The following is a 26,370-nucleotide window of genomic DNA, read 5'->3' as shown; positions in this document are numbered from 1 at the left end:
ATTTTTAAATTTCCTTGTGCACTTAAGTAAAAAAAAAGCGTAATAAATAATAGTACTACTACCACTATTGGGTTGCATTCAGCTAAGTCCTACTCCAAGCAGACCTGCTGAAATTAAGGAATCTAAGTTAGTCACGTTTAATTAACTTCAGTGGGTCTATTCTGGGTAGGACTAGCATTTAATATGGCCAATCTTAATAGTGATTAATAATATGACTGATAATAATGCTTGCTGATTTCATATAATATATAAAAAACATTTATAACCCACCTTTCCATTCAAACAATCAAGCTAATTATTATAACAGTGGGGGGGGGGACTACAACTCACATTAAAAAGCACTCTCCCACACAAGGTGAGAGATCTTCTTCTTATAATTTACGTTTTATTATAATTTAACAATAATAATAAAGAAAAGAAGACCACGATTCATTACACTCCTTCCCCCCGCCCGCCGCGCCTTCCTTTTTTTTCTCCCAGAGCAACGGTCCCTCTCCATCTACGCCCCTGAGCTTGCACCCCCCCCCCGCCCCACACACTTCGCGGCGCGCGTGCCACAGAGCTTCCGCGCACCCCCGCGGCGCTGACCCCCCTTTCGCCCCCAGTCTGCCTTAAGAGAGAGAGAGAGAGAGCAGCAGCCCTGCAAAGCGGCTCTTCCAGCTGGCATTGACGTCAGAGCGGGCCGCACATGACTGAGGGGACCAATCAGGCGAGCCTCCGGAGCTGCTCCCGCAACAATCTTTCAGCGAAGCTCGTGTCTCTTCCTTGCCCAGCTGCAGGAGGAGAGGCGGCGGCGGCGGCGAGGAGGAGGAAGAGGCGGCGGCTCCACGCGCCTTTCCTCCCTTTCCCACACCACGCGCACCCATCCACCCGTCTATCCTGACGCGCGCCCAGCCAGCCCTTCCCTCCGTCCCCCGCAACGCGCGTCTGTGGAGCCCGTTCAGACGTGCACGGCCAGAACAAGGAAGGAGCCGGGGAGACAGAAACCTTTCCCCCATTTCTACTCGGCCCCCCCCCCGGCCCCGCGCCTCCCTTCCGCTGCTTCCACTCGCACAAAAGAGGATTCCCACACCCTCCCTCTCCTCGCCTGCCTTTTGGATGAAGCCTGCCTTTTGTCTCCGGCTTCCTGTGCGTCGGGATCGACCTTTCCTTTCCAGCATGGATTTGGGAAACTGAGCAACAAGATCCTCCGCCACCCCCTTCCCCACCCCCGCAGCCCACAGTCAGAAAACAGAAAAAGGGAGGCGAGGATCAAAGCGGCAGCAACAGCGACGCAAGGAAAGAAAGAAGCTTTAATTTTTGAAGTTTCCAATAAGGATTTCTCTCCCCTCCGGTCGCTTCCTCTTTGTGCGCGCGCGCGCGCCTGTCTATTGGGTTTGTTTGGTGGTGCTTTTTTTTTTTTAAGGGGGTGCTGCTTTTCTCACCCCTCCTCCTCTCTCTTGCTCTTTTGTAGGGGGGGTAGAAAAACCCCTGGATTTTGTATATGTTTGTGTGTTTTTCTACGTTTTTAAATTTCCTGGACGATTTCGGGGGAGGAGGTGGGGGGGAGAGCAAGCAAGCGAGTGGTGGGGAGGGGTGGGGAGCCAAAAAACACCCCAGAGGGTAATAATAATAATAAAACAAAAGAAGCCGAGCGGACCGTCTCCCTCTTAAGCTGTGATGGATTTCAGTAGCAGCTGCGGTGGTGGAGGAAGCGACCATAGACAGATCGAGGAGAGCAAGCCTTTGCTGGGCGAAATGTCTGCAACGGAAGGGAATAAAATGGGGGCCGCGCTGTGCAGGCGAGGCGTCCACTGCAGTGGGATGAGATATAAGCTGCTTCAAGAAGGAGATATCCAGGTTTGTGTCATCAGGCACCCCCGGACATTCCTCAGCAAGATCCTCACCTCCAAATTTTTGAGGAGGTGGGAACCTCATCACTTGACCCTGGCGGATAACAGCCTCACGTCAGCAACAGTAAGTAACACGTTTCTCTCCTCCTATGTGAGAGCTGCCTTCAACCCCCCTCCCCCCTGCTCCAAAAGAATAGGATTCTCTCCTTTCTGGGAAGGGAGGGATCTCTCTGTGTGTACTGTATTCACAATCTCGATATTGAAGCGTCGACTTCGTTCTCCCCCTGAGATGTGGTGTCAGGCGAAAATGGTAGCAACGGATGTCCACCCACCCACCCACACGAATGATTATTGGGTTGTGTATCGGAAGGTTGTGCAAACCTTTCTTTTATAGAGGAAACGTTGCCTTGCAGCCTTAGTTAGGAAGCTGCTCTAAGTGGTTTTGGCTGTCTGTCCATGGGGCTTGTAAATGTGGGAATCTCAAAATAATAATGCATTTGTTCTTTTAAAAATTGTTTTTGTACATTGCACGCCAAATTTTTAAAATAATGCAAAATTTAAAAACCTGCGAGTGCATATGCATGGAGAAATCTGTCTGATCTTATCTAAAGACCAAAACATAAGAAGCAACACTTAGCTGAAGATTGTTTCTACCTTAGGCCAAGTTAATAAAATAAAATCTTACAGAACTCTTCCTGCCCTTGAGCAACTGGGATATCTGATGTTAAATGTAGGTTGATGAAGTCTTGTCTTTTAATGGCTCTTTTTTCCCTGAGCATATTTGTTAATGAGAATTAGCCCAAAGTAACATCTCATGGTGGAAGGTTGTGTTTTTGGTCTACCGCACCCCCCTCCAAGTACTGCATCTAGTTTTCTTTTTTAAAAAACCTTAAAACCTTTGAAATAATAAAGTGTGCATTGGTTTAGAACTGTGATGTGAAATTAAAGTTGACTTGAAAACCAAACAAATAACCTGTAGAGGAAAACTGTAACCCTTTATATGTCTGTTTATAGGTAAGCCTCATTATTTTCAGTGGGACTTACTCCCAGGTAAATGTGTGTAGCAGTGCAGCTGAAGATAATGTATTGAATGTGGAAAGGCATTGTATAGTTTGAATGGATTGATAGGACTTTTGTAATGTTGCTGTGCTGTGCAGTACTTTTACGATGAGTGGTAAAAGTGATTTGGGCCTTGACTTTGGTTCTAGCCCCCCCCCCCCGGTGTGTATTCTATTTCCCACCCATCCCCATTATGGATAGCACAGGAATTTAATTCACCATCTCCCTCCCTCTCCCTCATCTTTCATTGAGGATTAGTCAGGATAAGGAAGAGAAACTACAACAGAAAGGTGCATTTCGTCTCCAAAACTTCCTTCTGCTACACATGCTCCATTGAGATGAATGGAAGAATGGAGCCTCTCCCATTCATTAGAACAAAGCTTGCCTAACTGTGAGTCCAAGAAGCCCTTCCCCATTTTTATAGCATGGCATGCTGTAGATTGTATGTAATGTAAAAATTTGGTGCATATTCCATACAGCTAAGCCAACATCGTAAATCCATGCCATTCAACCTTTCTTTATTATTACTACTTAAAAAAAATTTCTTTTTTGCCCACCTTCCCTCCAAGGAGCTCTAGGTGATGCACATGGTTCCCTCCCTATTTTATGCTCACAACAACCTGTGAGGCAGGTTAGGCCGAGAGACAGTGACTGGTGCTAGGTCATGAAGGCTGCCCATGAATGGGAGCTGCAGTGTATCAGAGTTACAGTCCCCCTGCACCCTTAAACTACAGCTCCCAGGATTCTTTGGGGGAAGTAATGTGCTTTAAATGTACAATGCGTGTGCAGTCCCAGTGAGCTTTGGGGCTGAGTGGAAAAGTGAACCTGGTTCTTCCTAGGCCTAGCCCTCTAGTCACTACAGTCACACTGGCTTTTCATTTCCACTTCTGACTCACACATGCAGTATGAAAGCCACTTTTACAGCCCTGGAGTCTCCTAAAAATAATTAGCTAATTTCTAAGCAAGTGTGCATAGATGGCAGCCTTCATTTTCTTCTTCTTATTTTTACCTTCTCCGTGTGTGTCGCAGTCTGTGTCCCATGTCACCCTTTTTCTTCCATCCCTGTGTTTTCCCCCATCCATTTTTTTTTTCCTGTCTACAAAATATGATTACAGCCCATCTTCAGTTCAAGCTGCAACCCAATTTGAGGATTGTGACCCCTACTAGTTGAATATAAATATATATTTTAAAAGACAAGCTGGCACCACGTGTAAATGATACAAGCTTATCAAATTGTAGTGACCTTTGACATGTTTACAACGCAGAACTGCAAACATGGGTGAATTCACATTGGTTGCTTTATCAAAGCTTTGTTTATTTCTCCCTCTCCCCCACTCCCCAGTTTTGTATACAGTAGAACATCTGTGCAGGCCTTGGTTTCTCTTGACACAGAAACAGATGATTTTGAACTTTCCTTCCATGATTTTTTTTTAGGAAGACTTCTTTCTCTTGGTGGTTGTGTGACAGGTTTTTACATTTATTTCGCAGTATTTTTATACCACTTAGCTGTCAAAACCTCTAAGCTTTTTTACACAAAATGCTTTGTTATGGTTGTATGCTGCTTTGGAGGGGGGCATATTAAAACCAGTTCCTGGGGTCCTGCTTGTAGGCATCTGATGGGTTGCTGTGAGAACAGGAAGCTGGGCTAGAATGGGCTGGTGGCATGAACCCACAGGGTTCTCCTTAAGTTATTAAGGCCAGCAGGTGGTATATAAATAGTTATTACTATGGCATAAAGCACACAGACTGGATGGCCTGCAACCCCAGTCCCAAATTTCTGGGTTATATGGAATGCTAGTCCTACCTGGAGTAGACCCAGTGGAGTTAACAGACACGACTAAGATTCAGTAGTTTCAATGGACTTACTATGAGTACAACTGACTTGGAAATAACCCCATGATTTTAAGTTGAGTGGGGAATCTATGACACTCCAGATGTTTTTGGACTGCAATTTCTATCATCCCTGATAGCTGGTTGATGGGAGGAAGGCCACAGGTTCTCCAGCCCTGTTCTAGTTCTAGAGATGGATCAGATGTTTCTTGAATACATTTCCTGATTTAATATCACGTCAAATAAGCAGCTGTGGATGATGTCATTGTTTACTGCCATTTTGTCAGCCATTCTAGCGCCTATAACATTGGGCATCATTTTAGTAAGATGCTGGTACTGAAAGTGAAAAAGGGCCAGGCCAAGGCCAGAATCAGTCATGCCAGGAAGCAGATGTGGGCAGGCCCGTGCAGAGTCAAGGGCAGTCAGGTACACTTGTCCCGGGCCTTGGAGGGTTAAGTTGGCTGAGGCCTTCTGTTAGGGGCCTGCTGGACTTACGCTGTCATGCCAAGAATGCCCTGTGCCTCTCAACCAAGTGGAGACTCCTGTCCCAGGCCTTAGATAAGCCCTGCATGAGTCTGGATCTGATGTAGGATGCAACCCAGGGTGCATGCAGTGAATAGCCACGGCTAAAACTATAGTGGGCAGAACTTGACCAGGAGAGGGGGAAAGGCCAGATTCCTAATATTTATTCCAGACCTGGCCAGTCCAATGGCTTCATATTACATATTATTGTGTGAGACAATTCAGTAGTGAACTCACCTGATCTGTAGCCACTGATTTCATTTGTGGATCAGAACATGATCTGTGGAATCTCCACAACTCTGAATCCTCTGACAGCTTTTTTTGTTTTTTTTAATGCTCCCCACCCCCTGACATTACAGCTTGGAGTTGCTAGCAGTGGGACCAGGGATGGTCCATGATGAACATGCTGTTCCTCGCAGGTACATCGTTGGGGAGAGGGGGGAACAAGATGGCTGCCCTCATGTAAGTATGGGGACAGTCATCTTTTTTTCTGTGAGTAACAGCACATGATCGTGTCTCATCATTCTCTGGGCATTTCTGGTCCCAGCTCAACTCAGTGTAGCAGGTTGGTAGAACATTTTTTTTCTCCTTAAAAAATAAAATTAAAAATTCAATGGCAGCCCTCAGACTGTCTGAAGACGTTATTAAAAGATGTCTTGCATGGATTTTTATTTTTGTTTAAAGTACACAAATGCTTCATGAATCAGGATGGAAGCAGTCTTAATATTGATCATCTGCATACCATGCATGGTTAAACTATGGAATTACGGTATCTCCCACAAGAGATATACTGTAGATGGCCACTAGCTTGTATGGCTTTAAAAGAAGAATAGACAAATTCACGAAGGATAAAGCTATCAATGGCTGTGAGCCACAATGGCTATGTTCCTCCTCCAGTGTCAGAGGCATTTTGCACCAGAATACCAGCTGCTGGGGATTGTCACTGGGTAGTCCAACTGCAATGCCTGGTCCATCTATTCCTAGTCAGTCAAGAGTATCCAGTGTTTTCCATTTTACCTGCTCCTGATGTCCTCACAGTTTCTCTTCCCAAGTTCTTTTTTCTCTGTTTGGTTCACTTCCAGTATTAGAGGTTCCAGGTGCCCTTACTGGACCCACATCTTTCTCACTCATGTCATTGCTGCCTCTTTGTTTGTCCAGTCAGCACAACCACCCAGAAGGAGAGTGTCAGGCAAATAGGGTGTGAGGGAGCTGCTACTGTACCTCTTTTCCCTCCACTACATGGTGAGAAGAAGCTGGGGAGGAGGCACTGGGATTGGCAGTGAGGCCCCTTGCAGAGTGTGGGCCCTGACAGGTCCATGGCGGTGTATTGAAACTAAAATGTTCACTGCATGATCTTTTGGATGCAAAAGCATTAAATCAACGTTTTGCTCATAGACGTACCCTAGCAAAAGACAGTAGGCCTGTTAACAGGAGATGGCCAGATTAGGTGCCTCTTCTTAACAATGACTTGTTAGACAGAAATTTCTTAAGATGACTCTTGAGAAGGGGCCTATACAGTGGTACCTCTGGTTATGAACTCAGTTTGTTTTGGAGGTCCATTCTTAAGGCGAAACCATTCTTAACCTGAGGCACACTTTTGCTAATGGGACCTCCTGCTGCTTCACCGCTGGCGCGCGACTTCTGCTCGCATACCGGGGCAAAGTTTGCAACTAGGGGCATTTACTTCCGGGTTAGTGGAGCTTGTTACCTGAAGCATTCATAAGGAGGACGGTATGTAACCCAAGGTTTCACTGTATAGTTCTCTATCTTGTTCCCCACAGAGGAAGCTGTGTAATTACGGTACCTCTGAGGTGCACCCAGCTCTCAACAAATACAGTTGCAATAAACTAGCAACTTTTCAGATATTGTTCTTTCTTGTCTTTCAGGTTTATCTGTCGGACAGTTTGCGTCCTTCCAATATATTTTCCCATGCCATACCTGTTTCAATTGAAAGTGATGTTGACGATCCCAACTGTTTTGATGGATACTAACCACCTCTTTCCCCTCCCACTCTATACACAGTATTTCATATAGAAAATTGTATATTGGATACAGATAAGTTCTGTTAGAATCCATCATAGTTTTGCCATTGATTTAGTGAGCTGCCTGTTGAACTATTCTATGAGAACTGGTTTTTCAGAATGTAGTTATCAGCATGGGATATAAATTATTATAGTATGCGTTTTCCTGATCTGCATTATTATCTGTTCTTTCTCATTGTGCAAGACACTTCAAACAAGATGCAGGTTTGCAAGGCATGCACGACTCCTGGGTGGGTTGTTTTTCTGTCATGCAGGAAGAGAATTCATAATAATAATTTCATTTTGTGCCAATGAGCAGAAACATGTTGGTTTTTTTTTTCTTGGTTCCACCGCCTAATGTCCCAATAGAACAATTTAATATTTACAAACTTTTGTTTTCTGTATAACTGGTTGCTCAGGGACATAGACAAATTTTCTCCTCTGGGCCAGATGAAGTTTTATAAAGCAAACACCAGAGGAGTCTAAGTATTTGTTTATTTCTAAAATCCATTACGGCATTTGTGCTCATGGTATGGTGTTCATATTCTTTGCAACAGCAGCACCTGAACCAATATAGCAAACTAATAAACTAAAATAAATGAGGGGATGGCAGTAGGCTTTCTCTACCCATGGTACTTACTTTTCGGTCTGGCAATTGCAAATAGAAAGCTTCCAGTTTAGATTTTTTGAAACAATTTCCTAGCCCTCACAAGTATAGAGATGCATTTTTAAAAGCCAAATATTCCCAGGGATCAAAACCTGAAAGCCTGGTTCAGACATTTGACCCAGCAGTTAGCTCCTGCATCTGATAGGAAGCCAGCTCAGACTTCAGGAATTCTTGGTACATATGAGCTGGGTGTGTTGCACATAAATCTGTAAAAGAAAACCCACAGTCAGTATCACCTTTATTTATTTATATATTTACTCATTCATTCATTCAGTAGAGTTACCCTGTGTTATAGAGTGTGTGTCTCAGAGACAAGGCATGGAGAATCCAAGAAAGGGTGTCAGATGTATACACTAATCTTTATTTCCCTTCTATTTAATTGGTAAAATTGTCTCATTTTCATTGGAAAAGTTGCCAACATTTATTTTCAAATCTATGTAAGATTATATTCCAGTAACAGGCCCAGGTAGCAGCGTCACTATGATTCCAGAGATTTATTGCTCCCCGATTTTCCCCTTCTCTGCTATTTTTAGATTCTTTACATTCTTCTGTTTCTTCTTTCTTTCCTTTGCTTTAACTACGTTATTCCTGTGCCCAGCATAGTAGCTTTAAATCCCCACTGCTGTGAAATGAAAACGGCCAAGTGGTCTCTTTTACCAGTTTGATAAAACATTCATGTATTGTACTCTGCTTGTAAAGCAGGGATTGGGAACCTCAGTCCGGGTGGGAGGCTGGTTGCATACCCCCAGACCTCTGGATCTGGCCCTCAGGACTCCACCCCCTCCCCCAGTTCACACCCTTCCCTGGCCCTGGTTCTCACCCTCCTTGAATGTTTGCCTGGCTGGAATGTGTTCTTGAACTCTGATAGTGCCTGGATGGAGGATAGAGAGGGTCTGTGTGTGCCTACTGTATAGAGGGAAAATTTGTTCATGGATTACATTAAATGTTCCACCTACCTTTCCCTCTGACTTGTCCCAGCACTGGCATGTGGCTCCTGGAATGTTGTCCGGAGAGGAATGTGGTCCTCAGGTTGAAGGTTTCCTACCTCAGTTGTAAATGTTGGGATATAGGATGCTGCCTTAGAGCAAGGCACGTGGTTTGTTCATCTAGGTTAATATGGCAGCAGCTCTTTGGGGTCTTTTCCATCACTTGCTATCTAATCCATAGAAACAAAACCTGGAGATGTCAGGAGTTGCACCTGGGACCTTCTGCATGCAAAGCATGTGTTCTGTGGCCACTGAGCTACAGCTGGTTCACACAGGTATGGAGGTCACTTGATGAACTCAGCACTTTGTGAATGGCAGCTAAAGGCTGGTTCATTCATGTGAGCTGGATATATGGAGGATTTTAACCGCTGAATGAGCTACAGCAAAAGCGACACTGTAGACTCCTTTCAATGGTGTTGGTGGTTCACGTTCTCTACTGTGACTCTGCATATTTTGAGTGATTGAGTGGTGAGAATGGAAATCATCTGGTGTCTATTCCTGAGTGGATTAGCTCTAAATGATGAGTCCTCTGCCTCTGTTTGAGGCAGCATTGAGTGATGCATACCTTCTCCCACCCTGCAGATGAAAACGGAGACAGGTTTATAATCTCTGTTCTCCCACCAGCAATGAGTTCCTGAGCCCTCTTTACACATAGTTGAAGCTGTTCGTTGTTTTTGTGTGATGCCTTCATTTGTTAAACAGTGACCCTGTGCTTCTGTGACTTAAAAAGCCAAGAGCGAGGTCGCTCTTTTGGTAGAAGATAAGACGTTTTTCTGGCATTAGTTACCAACTGTGCAAAATATAGCTTGGTGACTGCAGTGTGTGAAATGGCATGGTGCCTTCGTGTGCATGCGCTCACCCACCCACCAGTGATTTAGTAATCACCAGGAACCTCAGGGGGAGAGGTTGAACTCTTAAAGAATGGTGATGTTAGCAATTCACGTTGACTGAATTTGGACAAGGCGAATTCCCAAGCACAGGGACTCGAAAAATAGGGACTGTCCCTATTAAATAGGAGCAGTTGGAGCATATGGTACTAAACCAGAGTTGTAAGCCTTCTCTTGTCAGTACTGTGATCAAGTGCAAGGAAGGGCTGTAGCTCAGTGGATAGAGAATCTGCTTTGCCTACAAAAGGTCCCAGGTTCAACCCCCACCACGTAGGACTGGGAAAAGAGTCTTGATTTGAAACCCTGGAGAGCTGCTGCCATTCAGTGTAAACAATACTGACTCAGTATAACACAGCTTCCCGTGTTGCTATATATAATAATAATAATAATAATAATAATAATAATAATAATAATAATAACAATAACAACAATAATAATAAATTTTATTTATATCCCGCCCTCCCCAGCCGAAGCCGGGCTCAGGGCGGCTAACAACAATCAAATAATCAAACAGTCAAATAGCCACACAATCTAAAAATATTTCATTATAAAAATTAATTAAAATCAAATTAATGGCAACCAATTAAGCAAAATTCTGTGCAGGTTGCCAGAGGAGGGAGTCAGGCTGCGCCCTGACCAAAAGCCTGGCGGAACAACTCTGTCTTGCAGGCCCTGCGGAAAGATGTCAGATCCCGCAGGGCCCTAGTCTCTTGTGACAGAGCATTCCACCAGATTGGAGCCGCAGCCGAGAAGGCCCTGGCTCTTTCTTAAGGTCTACATATAATTTGACAAAATATGGCTCAAAACACACCTGACATTTGTTTAGTTCTCTCTTATCCACCTAGGGATCCAATTTCTATGAAGTCCAATGCAAACTGACCCGATGTTTTCTTGGTCTATTGTGTGGATCAGAATGTAATTATGCTTCATATTGTGCAGTCTGATAATTTTGTGGTAAAAGTTTTGGCTCAAAACATGTACCAAAATTAATATTTTAAAGTAAATTTAGATCTATTTGATGAGATAAAATAAATGATTAAAAATGCAGTTTGTAGTTATAAAATAGGTTTAAAATAATTTTTCTGCATAGGTTTTTTTTTTTTAAATGACAGATTAAAGCACAAATACAATATAAGAAGTGTGAATGGACACAGGTGGAACTGACACACATTGGAATTAGACTGATCCAGCTGTCCCTACCTCCACCATGAATTTTGACAGAGTTGCTTTTTTGTATATGTAAATCAAATGTATATAAAAGTTTAAATTAGTGGTCTCTGTTGCAAAAGAGAATTATCTAACAGTATAGTGCAGCAGCTACCATGAACTGTTTTCCAGTTCTCCCAAAGTGCTAAATAGTATAGCTTTATCTCCTGCTTCCCTTCTGCCGTTAAACTCAAGGTAAAGCTCATGGGATTCTGAGTAAGAGGGCTGCTGTGCTCAAATTTTGCATGCACCATCTGATAAACCACTGCAAGAACAGACTAGTGTACAAGCTGGGACTTTTGCTTGATCCAGAAGGGCTCTTTTTATGCCCTAGTCTCCCATCCCAATACTAGCCCAAACCCAGATCTGCTTGGCTTTAGCAATTCTGCAACGCTGTGTGCTTTTAGTCCTTGCATGCATGTATATGCTGACGGCCTGGGAAAAATAGAGAGGGTGAAAGCCTATATTTTTTTACTCGCAGGAATCTGGTCAACTCTCTGTGATTAATAAGGACGGGGTGTGATTGCACAATAACAACGAAGTTACCAATTAACCTCCATCAAGGAAGCGAAAAGTGGATGTTGATACATTGTTTCTAGTTTCACTTCTGTAGTTGTGGGAGGTGAAGCTGGAGATAATTCTTCTGAGAAGTAATTCTTGTTAGCAGCAACATCAGGCCGCTAACCTGGGTCTAATTCTAGAGGGGACAGCTGCATTAGTCTGTTCGTACAAAAAACAAGTATTGTGGTACCTTAAAAGACTTTAACGGAACGAGCTTTTGTGGAGTATGATCTGCTTCATCAGGCATTGGTCCAGCTAGCAGATTGTTGACAAAGGAGTGGAATTTATATTTGAGTGGGTTCTGGTCCTAGGAACATAGGAAGCTGCCTTATAATGAGTCAGACAGCTGATCATCTAGCTCAGTACTGTTCACACTGACTGGAAGCAGATCTCCAGGGTTTCAGACAGGAGATTTCCCCCAGCCCTACCTGGAGATGCTAGGGGTTGGACTTGGGACCTTTTGTGTTTATCACAGTGCAAAATATGTAACAGGGAATGCCTTGCATAGGAAGGTGCCTTCCCATCTTGCTCAGCATTGTCTATGTCTAGCAAGACCTCCCCAAGATCTTAGGTGGGGGAATTTTCAAGACCTACCTGCTGGGTATGGATCCTTGGACTTTTTGCATGCAGAGCTTGTGCTCTCATCATTGAGCCGCAGTCTTCCCTTGTCAGTTCAGCCTGTGCCTTGTCAGCATAGCTGCTCTCTTAATTATAAGAGCAGCCTCCGTCGGTTTTCAGAAAAACTGATTGGAAAACTACAAGGCACAGGAGGAAAATGCTCCCTGGAAGAAACCAAGTAAAGTGAGAATGACTTGTATCCAACGTGTACAAATTCAGATGATGATACTACTCAGTATAATTTCTCTGTATAAGAGACATTTATATATGCTTTTAAACCTTATTTGGCATGGGAGCGAACATCCAGGCCCAGGCGTTGAACCATAATGATGGTTCCTATGCCAATTGTCGTGTGTCTGGCAGATGGAGGGAGCAGGAATCAAGCTGCACCTCACAGGGTCTGGCCTTCAGGAGGGTGAGCTCATTTGTTTGCTTTTTCTCAGTAAAGCAGCTCAAAAGGGGGGGGGGAGCATTAGCTCATCTAGTCCAGGATGCAGATTGATTGTGGGACATATGCAAAACATTTCATGATTTCTATGAACTTAAAATATTAACTCAAGGAGTTGTGGCTTGTGTTGCATTATCCCCTTGGGTTTGATGGTTTAGATTTAGTGCTGTGCTGAACATTTCTCCTGCATTCCACCCTCCAAAAAAAATCCCTCCATGAAATAACGAAGGGAAATAAATAAATACAGAATTTTCAAAAGGAGAGAAAACTTTGTGATATTCTCATGCGTGGTGGGGTGCAAGGTTTTTGTTGCATTTACCTTATTTTTGAAAGTATTTTTGAAAGATTTTGAGGGGTGCTGGTATCTTCTGTTCTGTAAATCAGAAGGGGAACCTCTGAAACTAATGCCCGCCCCCCGGTTCCAATTTCGCCTGTGAGTTATTTCCTCAAAACTGTGCCCACCTGTCAAGCAGTTGAGCTAGTGGGCTAAGTTACATGCTAAGGAAACTGTAGTCATCCTCTGGACTCATTGCCCAGTCTTCCCAACCCTAGATATGATGAAAATTCTGTCCTGAGTAAGAGGGAATCCTTTCACAGCAGAGATGTGTGAGGATGTGGAATCAGGTATTTGTGACTTCAAGTTTTTCTGCTTTGGGGGGATGTTGAGAACTTTGGCTCTTTCGTTTTTTTATTTCGCCGCTGTCCCCAAGGTTGAGGTAGGGAATGAAAACAAGCAAGTGTGATGGTAGAAGTCTGGGGAGGAGTTAGAAAAGGATATCTGATTACATTGTTAGTTTTAGTTGTTTTTAAAAAATATGCTTTCCAAGGTGGTCTCACAATATTGAGCCTAGTGGGGTTAGTAGCTGGGAACACCCGTCCACTTCAGCTGGCTGAAATACTCAGCTGGCGAAAGAGGACCCCTTGCATATCCCAGCAAGCCAGGGATTGTTTCCTGAAAATGAGATGCTCTGCAAGGCAGAGAGCCAAAGGTTTGCGGCTCGTGTGGCACCACAGAAGGGTCTCATGTTTACCAGTGGCAGCCAACGTCCTCCTGCTGCTCTCTTGCAGGTGTCAAGTTAGGAGAGGGACCGTAGCTCAGTGGTAGAGCTTCTCCGTTATACACAGATGGTCCCAGACTCAATCCCTGGCATATCCAGGTAGGGCTTGGATAGACTCCCTGCCCCAAAACCCTGGAGGGCTGCAGCTTCCTCTGAAAACCTTGTGCCTATGTAGGCATCGACTGCACAGGTCCGCTCCTGGTTTCAGACTCATGATGGGCGTATGAGATGGCCCTAGGGACTTCACGCTCTAGCCTATCCTAGAATTCCCTGGGAAGTGATTGTTAAACCACTCTCGGAATTGTTGCTCTGTGAGGGTCTCCTAACAATTCTCATCACCCTTAACAAACTGAAGCAGTGACTGTTTAAAGCTTTAAGTGTACAGTGTGAATATAGCTGTAACATTACCAATGTTCCTCTGTATTGGTGAAGAGGAAAACAATCCTAGGTAGACCCTAACTGACTGAGGCCCTAAATATCTGAAATATCATCTCCATTCCTACAGACTCTCTGCAGAGAGGTCTCTTATGGAAATACAGAAATACAGAGAATGGCAGCCCAGTGGAGGGTAATCTCTGTGGCAGTCCACAAGCTATGGATCTCCCTCCCCACAGACATGGGTATAGTAAAATCATTGTTCAGCTTTCACTGTATGCGAGATGCATTTCTTAACCCTGGCTTTCAACAGTTAAAATATCTTGTTTGGAGGAATCTACCAGTTTTGCTGAATTTTGTAATTGTTCTGTTCTGTTTTGAACAGCTTTGCTTGTTTTTATAGTAGTTAACTGTTCTGTCTGTTTTTATAACTATATATTATGCTGCTGTCATTGGCCCTGGGATCATATGGTAACTCCCCCCCCCCTTTCAACTTATTAAATAAATAAATAAATCCATGACAATATCTGATACAACATGAGCCTGCATCCATCACTTGGGATTCTCCTCTGTCCTAACCTTTCAACCCCCATCTCAAATTAGGCAGGTGCTGTCCACCTTTTTGGTGGTTATACCCCATTTACAGATTACCTGCAGTCTGGGGAGACTCATCTGACACAAGCTGTGTTTGTCATTTCAGTTTTAATGCTGCTGTTTTGCTTTGGGTTGTTGTGATTGTCCTAATCATGAGTTTTTATTACTTTATTGTGCACGCCATCCTCGGAGGTGGAATGTAGGGGGTGGGGAGTACATATGAAGAACTGCGTAAATTGGAAAAGAGTTGTTGTTGGTTCGTCAGGATTAATCACCAGTGAAATATTGCCTCTATGTTTCCTTCTGTCCAGATTATGAAACCTAAACTGGTTAGTTTGCTTTCCTGCTTCATGTGCCTGCCTAGCACCAAAGGTTCAGAAGATGGTCTGGGTGTTTTTTAATGCTGCTACAAAAGCTGGTGTGTAATTGAAGATAGCAAATCAAAGCTCTCTTTCAAATTGGAAAACCAACCCCTTGAACTGTTTCTCTAGGAATTAGGGTTTGTAAAACCTGGTGTACTAGAACATCACACTTAATACAATAAACAATGCCCGAAGGTAGTGGAGACAGGAGATGATAGACTATGTTCCTTTACTAAATACATGGTAGGAAATGTGTGGTAATTTTCCAAGTTATTGTTTTGTTTTTGTTCTCTCCCCCCCCCCTGCAAAAAGAAGAAGAAAGTAAAAAGACTTGCAGTTGCTCTAAATGAACCCACTTGAGCTGATCCCTCAGAATTAGGGGAGAGGTTTGATATATTTTGGGGGTGGCTTGGAAAAAATACTTGGCAAGCATTTGTGGTGAAAGTATTGGTAAATTAAAAGGTACCACCCATTCCAGTGTGTGATGACTGCTGCTCCACCCTTCCTAGATCTGCTCTGTACATTTTTCTATTCTATTCTTTATTTTAACAAATTGTAATTGGGGAATCGTCTGCCTTTAATTTATTGACATTAAAATATATTTCCATATTACGAAGATCTCAGGGTAGGTGCCTTTTTGACATGTTGAAAGTATGGGAGTCTTGAAACAGCCACCATGCATTGGTAGATGAAGACTTTCTTTATTGCAACAGCACACCAACCCAGACAGTCTAAAAGTAAACTAACCACAAGCCCTTGATTCTTGGCCATCCTGATATTAAACTGCTCCCACCTGATTAATCAACTAAAGTTCAAGTTGGCTAATCTGTCAGCTTGCAGCCATATTTGGTTTTTTGGCAGGGAGGAAGAACTTGTGGCTGTCCTAGATGTTGCTGGACTCCATCTCCCAGCACCCTCAGCCAGCATGGCCAATGGTCAGGGATGATGAGAGTTGTAGTTCAGCACCATCTCTGGAGGGTCCCAATCTGTTTTATAGTGGTTTATTGTTTTCATACCAATTTCCCCTGTACAGAGTGCTTTATAACTGTTGTCAGCATGCAACAACTGTGAAAGGTAGGTGACGTTTGGGTGTTGCCTGTCCAAACCAGGAGTTTGCAAAATGTTAACTGAATGTTATGTTGTGAACCGCCCTAAGATCTACAAATGAAGGGTGGTATACAATTTTTAACAACCACCACAACAATTTGTTATGATGAGGTGTCCAGACTTTCTCACTAAACTTTTTAACATTATTTTCCCTTTCAAAAAAGGAGTGGAGCAGCCTTGTTGAACCTTGTTATTATTCAGCTGAGACTTAGTTTCTAATTAGAAAATGCAGCAAGAGACTAATGATTCCATCTTCATTACAATAAGTCATCAACAATCTGTTCAATAGTTTCATTTTAGAGGATAAAAATTATGGAAGGATTGGAGCATCTTTTTATCCTAGTTGCCTAGAGAGAGAGAGAGAAACAGAATGTGTTCATTCCCTAGCACCTACATTGCAATGATTTCCAGCTAGTGAGTTTGGGCAAGAGTTCTTTTTGAGAGCTGGCTTTGAGATCTCAAGGTTGCTCATGGACAAACAATACCGTTCCAAATGTGTCATTGGTTTGACTCAAGTTGAGCGCCTCTCTTTCTGTTCTCATTGTTGCTCATAAGGCTCAAATGTAGGAAATGTTTGTAAAGGAAATGCAGTAACTGTATGTGGATGGGTAGTTTTTCTGCCTTGCAACTGAATGTATGTGCAGTGAGACACTTAACCATGTGACTAAACCTGTGCACAGTCAGAGCTGTGAGCAGTGGGGTGAAGTCACAGTCAAGGTAACCTTTAAACAATAAGTGATGTTGTAAAGGGCAAAGCCAATTCTATCCCCTTTATAATTGAATGAGGGTCACTCTGACCTAGAGAATTCCACGGCTCAGTGGAAGAGCACATGCTTGGCATGCAAAGATCCCAGGTTCAGTCTGTATCTTCTCCAGCTAAAAGAACCAGGCGGCAGGTGATATAGAAGAAGTCTGCCTGAGGCCCCCAGAAAGCCATTGCCAGTCAGAGCACAACACTGGGTTAGATAGATAAATATCCTGGCCTGGTGTAATGTAGTGTCCTGTGTTCCCAAGGCTGTGTACACATTACCATTTCTCCTGCCACTAGTATTTGAAACCAAGTACCCAAGGCATTACCCATGATCCATATGTACCCTGTATTTTCTTGAGAAGCTCAGCTGTTTGATGCATTTTCCTTTAAGCCAGTTTCCATCCAGTTTGAAAATGTAAGCCATGGCTAAGCTGAGGTGTGTGCATTTGAAGCATCTGTTGCACATGCGCAGCTGAGAGCTTCATTGAATAGGAGGTTGAGGTGTGCATATGTTGCAGTTGTGGGAAAACAAATCGGGTAATAAACACCAGATGAAGACATCCTTGCCATCTCTCTGGTGTGTACAGCAAATGGAAAGATGTGACTTGAAACTCAGCAAGGGATTTTGTTTACATTTCTTAAAGCTAAGAAAGGCTCTGTCTATGCTACAGACTTGTGTCATTTAATCTTATTTTAGCTCAGCAACCAAGCTGAGCTCAAAGCTTTTTATTCTAACTTTCAGCTCAACTTGGCTGTTGGAAAAGTGTCATATAAATATTAAATCAAAGTGCTGAAATTGAGGTTCTCCTTTAAACAATTGTGTGGCCTTATTTCTGAGAATTCTCCACCAAAGTTTCCTAACACCTCCTCCCAACAAAAGTACAGGGTTCCTTGTAGATTTATAAATTTATTAGCGAGAGAAAGAATGCTTATTAAACCAGTTGGTGCAGATGCCTTAGTTTGACCAGCACCTTTGACATGCAGTTGATAATGCTTTTATCCATGCCTGAGTACTGCTGAGTCCTGAATACCTAGCTGCTGTTAAAGGCACAGAAGCAGACTACTTGTTTTCCTGGCCATATGGCAAGCATAAAAGATTACAGCCTTAAAAAATGATGGCAATAGTTTAAAAAGGCCTCAGGAGCCCTTGGGCCCATATTTCTGCAGGAGCACCTCTTCCTGTTACACGCAGTTTGTTCCTTAAGATGGTGTTCCCTGTCAGGATTCATAGTGAGCAGATACATAGAAGGACTTTTTCTGAGGTTTAATCCCAATAAGCAATATGTGAGTCATTGTTTTAATGATTTGTTGTTTAAAATATTTAGTCCGTATATGTGGTTATTGATGTTTGATGTACTTTTGTATTTACATTTGTTTGATATCTCCTGGAACTCCCTTTGTATGGTGGGCAGTCTCCAAAGACGTAAATATGTGGGAGCCCCAGGTCTTCCAAAAGGGAACAGAAAGGTAATACAAATTAAATACTTGGGAGAGAGACAGAAGACCTGTGATACTCCTGTCGTATAGGACAGGAGTTGGCAAGGTTTACCTCGCCTGGGCCAGTTCACTCCAGCAGAGATCTCTCTGTGGGCTGGATTGTGCGTGTGTGTGAGAGTGTGCGCCCGCGATTTCCGGCGTCTGCGCAGATGTGATTTCCGGCATCTGCGCAGACATCGTTTCCGGCACCACGGAAGTGAGTCCTTGTGCTCCGCTTCACCGATTTAGCACAGTGCGCGCGGGGACTTGCTGAGCAGGCGGCTCAGTTCGGGGGCGGCTCGTGGGTCGATTAAACAATCCCCGTGGGCCTCTTGTGGCCCATGGGCCTTAGGTTGCCTACCCCTGCTATAGGACAAACCTTGCTCATAGCTCGTGCTTAGTCTGGAGCAGGTTGCCACCTGAGGCGAAATAGGGGTTTCTGCATCCTGGCCTGTTGCGCTGTGTCCCACTTCCACTGGGGTGCTCCTTAGACCATTGCCTATCAGCTTCCCTACCTCCTAGCGGCAACCAGTACACTCTGTGGGAGCTATTCCACTCCTCACAGTATTGCTGCTCACTTGGTTTCTCTGTCCAGGGGCAGGGAAGGTGGAACGCCTCTCTCTCTCAGTGGTGGCAGTGATGGTGGTCAGGGTGGAGTGCCACTTCTTGCACTTCCATCGCCTGAGGCAGGTGCTTCACCCCACATCATGGGTAGGCTGACCCTGGTCTGGAGACAGCTAAAGCATGAGCCATGATATGATATGCTAAACCATGGTGGAGCTCTTTGCAGAAGCAGAAAGTCAGAGGAATAACAACAACAACAACAACAACAACAACAACAACAACAACAACAACAACAACACATTGTTATTCATACCCCACCCATTCGGCTGGGTTTCCCCAGCCACTCTTCGTGGCTTACAGTATATATAAAAAATTGTAAAGCACCAGACATAAAAAATTTCCTGATACTGGGCTGCCTTCAGATATTGTTTATTTCCTTGACATCTGATTGGAGGGCATTCAAAAGTGCGGATGCCGCTACTGGTTGCAGTCTGCTCTTCTGTGCTGGCAGGCTCACAATAAGCCATGGTTTGGCTTAGCATGATGTGCAAACAAGGCCAGCATAGGTTAAAACCATATAACACTACCCTGTATCTCTGTACAAGAAAGCCAGCCATCCGAAACTTAGGAGTCTCTAAAGCTTGCTTAAAGGGTTGCAAGGAAGAAGCCACCAGTGGTTTGTCTTGCCATAACTGTCATATGAACAACTGCTGTTCTTTGATAGCAGTGCCCCGTGATTCTTGATTTTTCCTTGGTCCCACCCTGCAGTGGCCTTCAAATAACCTGTCTTGATGGCGGGGCAATGCAGCAGTGGTGGTCACTGTGTTTGCTGTTTCCTCTGTGACTTCTGTAGAATTCTACCAGTGGCTCCTCTGGCTAGCTCTCATTATGATTTCTTGCCTGCTTTATCATGTTGAAACTGAGACAGTGGCACCGTGAAATTGAGAGACTCTCTCATTCTACTTCCTCCTTCCCCATGTGGTTTAAATGGAGTCTTAACTGAACTGGGGTGGTTGTGGTGGGAGGTGATGTCTGGTTTGCAAGTAAATAACTGGAATGTCAGGTGGAAGTGTCAGAGGGGTAAAAAGGGGAAGTGCGTGTGTGTGCAAGACACCTTTTTGGCTTCATTTTTGTTTTCACTTTCAGCAGCCAGCACAGTTTGCTTGAAATGGAGTGCAAGATCCCTGTGAGAGTGAGGGAAGCCTAGCTTGAGCAATGGCTGAGTAAGAGAGGCTTTTGAGTTCTGCGGAACTTTGCTTTGCTTGCACAGACATGCCATGCAGCATTGTTGCAAAAAAATGTTGTAATAACCGAGTCTTAGGATTTTTGCAACTGGTGCTTCTTTTAAAAAGAAGTAGTAGTCCAAACTGATTTACAATCATTTGTCACTGGGCATGTACATGGTCTTCACCATTCCAACCCCCTAAATTATGTGGGATGATAGCTAAGGTTCTGCACCCCCACTTGCAAAACGAGACCATACTGTATATAACATAATCTAAAAGCTGCCTTCTCGAAATTTTTCAGAGGGTGAAAGGGTGAAGGACTTGGAAATCACTCACCAGATTGATTAATATATATATATATTTTAAGCACTCTACGGAACAACACATGTACATAGCACATTTTTTCCATCAGCTTCGGCATAATGATCAAAAGCAGTATTATACTATGAGAGCCATTGGCTTCTGAGAAGACCCTTTCCACTGGCAAATTAGTTCTGTCTTACAAAAATCACAGGCCTTAGGCCAGGGCCTTCAAGGCTTGGTTAGTCTGTTTGATAATTCAGGCCTGGTGAATGTGTTCGTGTTAGAAAAAAATAAATAAAATGCAGGGACATGTACGCTGCTCTGCGGACTACCTGAATGGAACTTGTGGACTGTAGTTTGAGAACCTCTGGCCTGTTCTGATTGGCAGTGGCTCCTAGGGAATGAGGTCTTCCTTTGCAGTTGCTGCCAGAAATCCCCCTGACTGGAGATGTCAGAAGACCCAGCATAGGACCTTCTCAGCAATGCCTGTGCTCTACCATTAAGCAATGTCCTCTCCCCTGTGAATTCTTCTTTCCATGCTGCTTCCAGCTTAAAATATATGTTTGCTGATTCTTACTTGACCCTTTTATTAAAGCTTAAAAAAATGTTTTTAAGCCTCTTCCCGCACACGTATTTGGCCTTTATCTGTCCTTTAAGGGGGTTGGGCAGCATTAAATCATAGGCAGCTGAAGTGCTTCAAGTTGTGTGTGTTAAAAAAAAGAGTCTTAAACTGATTATGCCCCCAAAGTAAACTAATTGTCAGTTAAAAGAACACGTCAAAACACTGTCAACATGAAAAATTCTTTTTGAGCTGATGGGTACAGTGTGCATAAAATTGGAGAGCCTCGTGAAAGGAGGAAAAACAGACCAAGACTGGACCACGTGGAGAGCTGGATGCTATTGATGCTCTGGGGATTTCAGTGGCCTTTTGCAAAATAATAATAAGGGAGAGGGGGAAATACCATTGTACTTCCGCTTCTTCTAGGGTGTCTTATTGTTTCTGTAGTCACATGGGATGTCGCCTGTGGAGATTGCAAAGCAAAATACTGTGTCAAACTTGGCATTTGTTTGTTTGTTTGTTTTGCATTGCTAAATCAGGATGAGTTGGGGGAGTGGAATTTTGGGGAAAGAAGTGGGAAGAGATGGCTAAAAATATGTGTCTGGCAGCACTTGTGGCTTGGCAGACCTCTCCATTGTTTTTGCTGACAGCGTTCATCCCTTTTGCTGCCGTTGTTGGGAATCCATCATCCACCACTGGTAATCAGATGTCTTAACCCCACTAATAAATCTGGCTCATCTCTGCTGCCCTGCCTATCTGCTTGTGAATGAAGGAATCTGGTAGCTGGCTATTGTTGACCTGAGAATATGAGACAGGGAATTTGAAAATCCCCAAGGGTCTCGCTTTCATTAGTGGGGTGTGTGCTGCAGGAACATCATAACATAAACAACAACATCAACAATGCATGTGAGTTTTTCTTTAGCAAATAAACAAATATCAAGGGACCAATTAATTCCATGAGTTTGCATGGCTGTGTATGAATAAAAATCTGTCTTTGAAGTGAACTGTGGGGATGTCAAAACAAAATAATAAAAATTTCCTTCCAGTAGCACCAACTAAGTTTGTGCATATGTTCAGGGCTCAAACCCAGCAGCGCACAATTTTGGGCCAGTTCCCATTATACATACCTGTCACTTTCAGAATGTTAACTTGCAGAGCAGTTGCAGATCAAATATGACAGGTGAGAGTTTTGTATCAACCTAGCATTGTCTTTACCGCATATCAACCACTTCAGTCTGTAGAACTGGCACTGTTACAGGTGGCACATAATACACATTCTTCATTTGCAAGAAATTTTTATTTTAGCATGGTAGAACCTACATTTTGGAACTCCCTTCCTATTGGCATAGGCAGGCACCCTCACTGTACTTATTTTGGTGCCTACTAAAAAGTTTTTTGTTTAGGCAAGCCTATCCAGATGTGTATAATATTGGCATGTGCTTTAATTTGGTTTTTAGCTTATTGCTGATTTTGTTTTATTTTTTGAATGTTTTAAGTAGTTGTTTTAACTGTGTTTATTAATAATGTCATTGTTTTATTTCTGTAAATGAATGAGGGTTTCCCCCCCATAATCAACTGGATTAGACACTTTGAAATGAATGGACTCTAAGTAATAAATTTCACATTTGGGGTAATATAATTAAGCAGCTGCTAATAATAATTAATTAATTGATTCCACATTTAAAAAAACATAGTTATATAGTGTAAATATCTCAAGTTGTTGATTTACATATCGTTCCCCCCCCCATCTCCCTTTCTGCAGAGTAGACCCACTGAATTTTATGGAGCTAAGATAGTTATGGCGATTAACTTTAATGGGCCTACTCTGAATAAAAGTTGTTTGGAAGCCCATAATCTGTGTTGTTTTGAATGGATAATGATGTATTTTGCGAAGGGGGTGTCATGTTCGTTCAAAAAGCTGGCAGCATGTATGTATAAAGGAAAGTTAACTCTTGTCCCCCAGAAATAGTGAGGGTCGGGGAGGGGGGCTGGAAGAAGTTGTGTGGCTTTGTACAGAGTTTCCTCTTTCCCTCCCTTTCCCCTCTTGGTTGTCATGGAAATGTGCCAGTCAGTGTTTTTCTCAGACGAATTCAATAGAAAGGGTGGCTAAGCGGGGATGTGGGTCTTGTTTCAGCTGCAGCATTTATGCTCGAACAGAACGGAGGACTCAGTGCTGCGAAGTGTCTGTGAAGGAAGAACAGTTCCCAGTTGTGCGGTTCTTTTGTTACATGCACCAAGGTCTTCAGGATTAAGCCAAAAAACAAAGTAGATTACTATCTCCATTTCACTTGTTGTGGCTGGAAAATTGATGTATGTGTGTGTGTTTTTTTTACCACCCTGGTGATGAGCATAGGAAGTGGTTGAAGGATGCTACAGGATCCATATTATAGCGATCTTGAGTATGCAACACAGAATGCTTGGAGCAGTCTATATCCAGGCTGAATTAAACAAACTTGTGGGTGGCAGCAGACCTTAAGAGACCTGTCTGGGCCTGTGGCAAATGAGGCCATTAGAAGTGATGCTCTGGGAGGCTCTTGTTGATGAAGCTGCTTTAAAGACTTCCATCTAGGTCTGTTTTGAATGCTGCTAAGCCCTAGCATTAAACACATCTGTGCTGGCTTTGCTGTTGATCCGAGTTTTTACTTGTTTCTTTTGCCTTGCGTGCACTGTTAGGAAATTTCACTGGAAGCTGAACTCTTTGGTGTGGGAGATTGTAGAAGCAAGGAGATGTGCTCTGAGACCTCCAGTTTCTTTTATTATTTTTGCCTGCCCAATGTGTTTGGAAACTGCTCTGGGTAGTCCAGTGGCATGCAGAGAAGACGCATTTCCTCATAGTGGATGGCCGGGGTGGAAGAATTTAGAATTGGTCATTGAGGAATTTCTCAAATAAATGGGAAAAGGTTAGAAGGTCAGACAGTGACCGGAGGAAGAATATTAAACATTTGCTTATCTGTTGGCAGTTTTCTCCCCTGCAAGAAGGAGAGCTGGGGACATGGCCAGTGTAACTGGAAATCTCCACTGTGCGGACAAAACATCCCCCAAAATAAAAGAGAGTGGTTCAACGTACACATCATGAGTCCCACAGAGAAAAGTGATGGTGACAGACATGGTTTTTGTCATTGGCCTAGGGCTATGCCCATTTCATTATCACCTGCAGGTGTGCCATGGCCACTTGATCAATATGCCCTTATTGCACCTTGTTTTGTTATCACTATAGTGCTGCTTGCAAATCTATATCTCAAAAGGCCTAAATGTGCATACCTACTAATATTACTCTTGTAGAACTCAACAAGGAGGAGGATGGAGACAAAACTAGAATTAGCTGGCTCCACTTCTCATTGGCTTTGGTTCCACCTACAGTTTGTCTCCTTACCTTCTGTCCTACCAGTCTTGATGGGCACCATCCACCAATGGCTGCCACTGTGCTTCTTAATCCAATTCAAGGTGCTTGGGGTGAACCTTTTTAAAGCCCTAAGCACCTTGAAATGTGAGTACCTTAAGGATCGTCTCCTTACAGACGTTCCTCATTGTGTGCTTTGACCATCTTCTGAATCCCTACTCCAGTTCCCTTCACCCAGGAAGCATGGTGGGCAATAGTGAGGGTAGCACCCTAGCCCTGTGGAATTCCTTGCCAAATGAGGGGCATTGGGCCCCATTGCTTTTTTTTTTTTTAGGTGGCTAGTAAAAATGCAGATGTTTCAAAAGGACTTTAGCCTGGTGACTATAACGTTGGTGTCTGTGTTTCGATGGCTGTTTTGGAGTTTGTTATAGGAGCTTGGATTTGATGTCAATATTTGAGAATTAAATGGGAATTTTAAGATTTTTTATTATTGGTTTGGTGTTTTGGACTATATGCCTCCTCCAGTTTCTTTGAAAGAGAGGTAGGGCGTAAATTTGTGAAACAAAAATAAGTGTGTTATTAAGTTGTATTACATTGAGTGTCACACTTTTTTGTCTCTCTTAATGTTTTGGGCCTCATTTGTAGGAAAGGCCTATGAAGAATAATATCACAGTCCTCCTGAATGTTGTTTCATATGACTACATGTGATTCTCAGGAAATGTGGGCTGTGGCTTACATTTTAATGTATGTATATAGCTCTGCTGGTGGCCTGCTCTTACTTCCATATGTGTGTGTTTCTGTGTGCATATTTTTTGTAAGAAATGGGAAATACCTCATATCTATTGGCTTTTGATAGCACAGTTACTCCTTGGCTTTTGTAGCATGAGATGGAGAAACGAAACCCCACTTTTCCCTGTACAAACAAGCTGCAGTAGTAAATAGTAATGTAGTCAATAATAGCCAGTTGACTTCTCTTGAACAACACTGTGCAAAACTGGACTGTTCTATAAGTTGTAATTTCAGCTGGTCAGCATTTTTAGGTCACATCCAGACTATCATCATTTTGCGGGACGTATTCCGGCTCATACCAGAAATTTAGGTTTGTGCAGTTAAAGTGCTTTAAAGCACTCAAATCAACTAAAAATGACAACTTTTGCAGTCAAGAAAGTGATGGGGAAATGTACTCAAAAGTGTGGGATGAATGAATGATTAGTGGGAAGGTGTATAAACATCCCACAAGCAAATCTGGGTGGATGTTCATTGCCATATAACTTCCCCCCAAACAAATCAGAATAAATGCTTAGTTAAAACAGGACTGATGCTCAAGAAATGGGTCATCTGGGGGAGTCCCAGTCATTACTTGGGTCTGGATGGAAGTGTAGAGAGGAGAAGTACCGTATTTTTTGCACCACAACACTCACTTTTTTCCTCCTAGAAAGTAAGGGGAAATATCTGTCCGTGTTATGGAGCGAATGCCTGCGGGTGGCAGGGGGGATCTGCTGCAGTCGTGAGCAGAGGATCCATGGTTCCCTTTCCTTCCCTCCTCTGTGGTTACAAAGCATGGATCCAAATGGATCCTCAGGATTTTTGCATTGGGCTACTCCAAACTCACTGTCAGATCACATGTCTGTGGCCACAGCATGAACCACAAAAATCATATAGCCACTATTTTGTTTAGATTTTTTTTTCTTGTTTTCCTCCTCTAAAAACTACGTGCGTGTTATGGTCTGGTGCGTGTTATAGAGTGAAAAATACGGTAAAATGTTGCTAAGCTGTGTTGGAGCCTTGAGTGTAGTGCTCTGTGAGAAAAATAGCACTTGGCTTTAAAGGCCGAAATTAATTGGAAAGGGAACAGGTTCAGTGTAAGATCATCCACATAGCTCCCTATACAGATTAGTTGTCATCCCATTGTTCTTGGTTTATAAATTGAGAGTGTTTTCACAAGAGTCTTCTGGTTGGTCAGCTGAGGGGTGTGTGTGTGTGCGTGTGTGTGTGTGCGCGTGCTGGGAAGGGGAGGG

The 26,370-nt window shown here is 43.3% G+C and overlaps 1 protein-coding gene across 1 annotated transcript in view; it reads left to right on the top strand.

Moving 5' to 3' along the window:
- The first annotated feature begins 716 nt into the window (after positions 1-716).
- The window catches only part of CMIP (c-Maf inducing protein), a 153,475-nt gene continuing 127,821 nt past the window's right edge, over positions 717-26,370 (top strand). The window contains exon 1 of the mRNA XM_082232314.1: positions 717-1,956. Within this exon, the coding sequence (XP_082088440.1) occupies positions 1,660-1,956 (297 nt within the window). The 5' untranslated portion in view covers positions 717-1,659. The remainder of the gene's footprint in view (positions 1,957-26,370) is intronic.

The sequence above is a fragment of the Podarcis vaucheri genome (assembly GCF_965113315.1).
Source record: "Podarcis vaucheri genome assembly, chromosome: 7".
Taxonomy (NCBI): domain Eukaryota; kingdom Metazoa; phylum Chordata; class Lepidosauria; order Squamata; family Lacertidae; genus Podarcis; species Podarcis vaucheri.
Note: the sequence above shows the minus strand (reverse complement) of the source record. Positions and strands in the feature narration are given on the sequence as shown.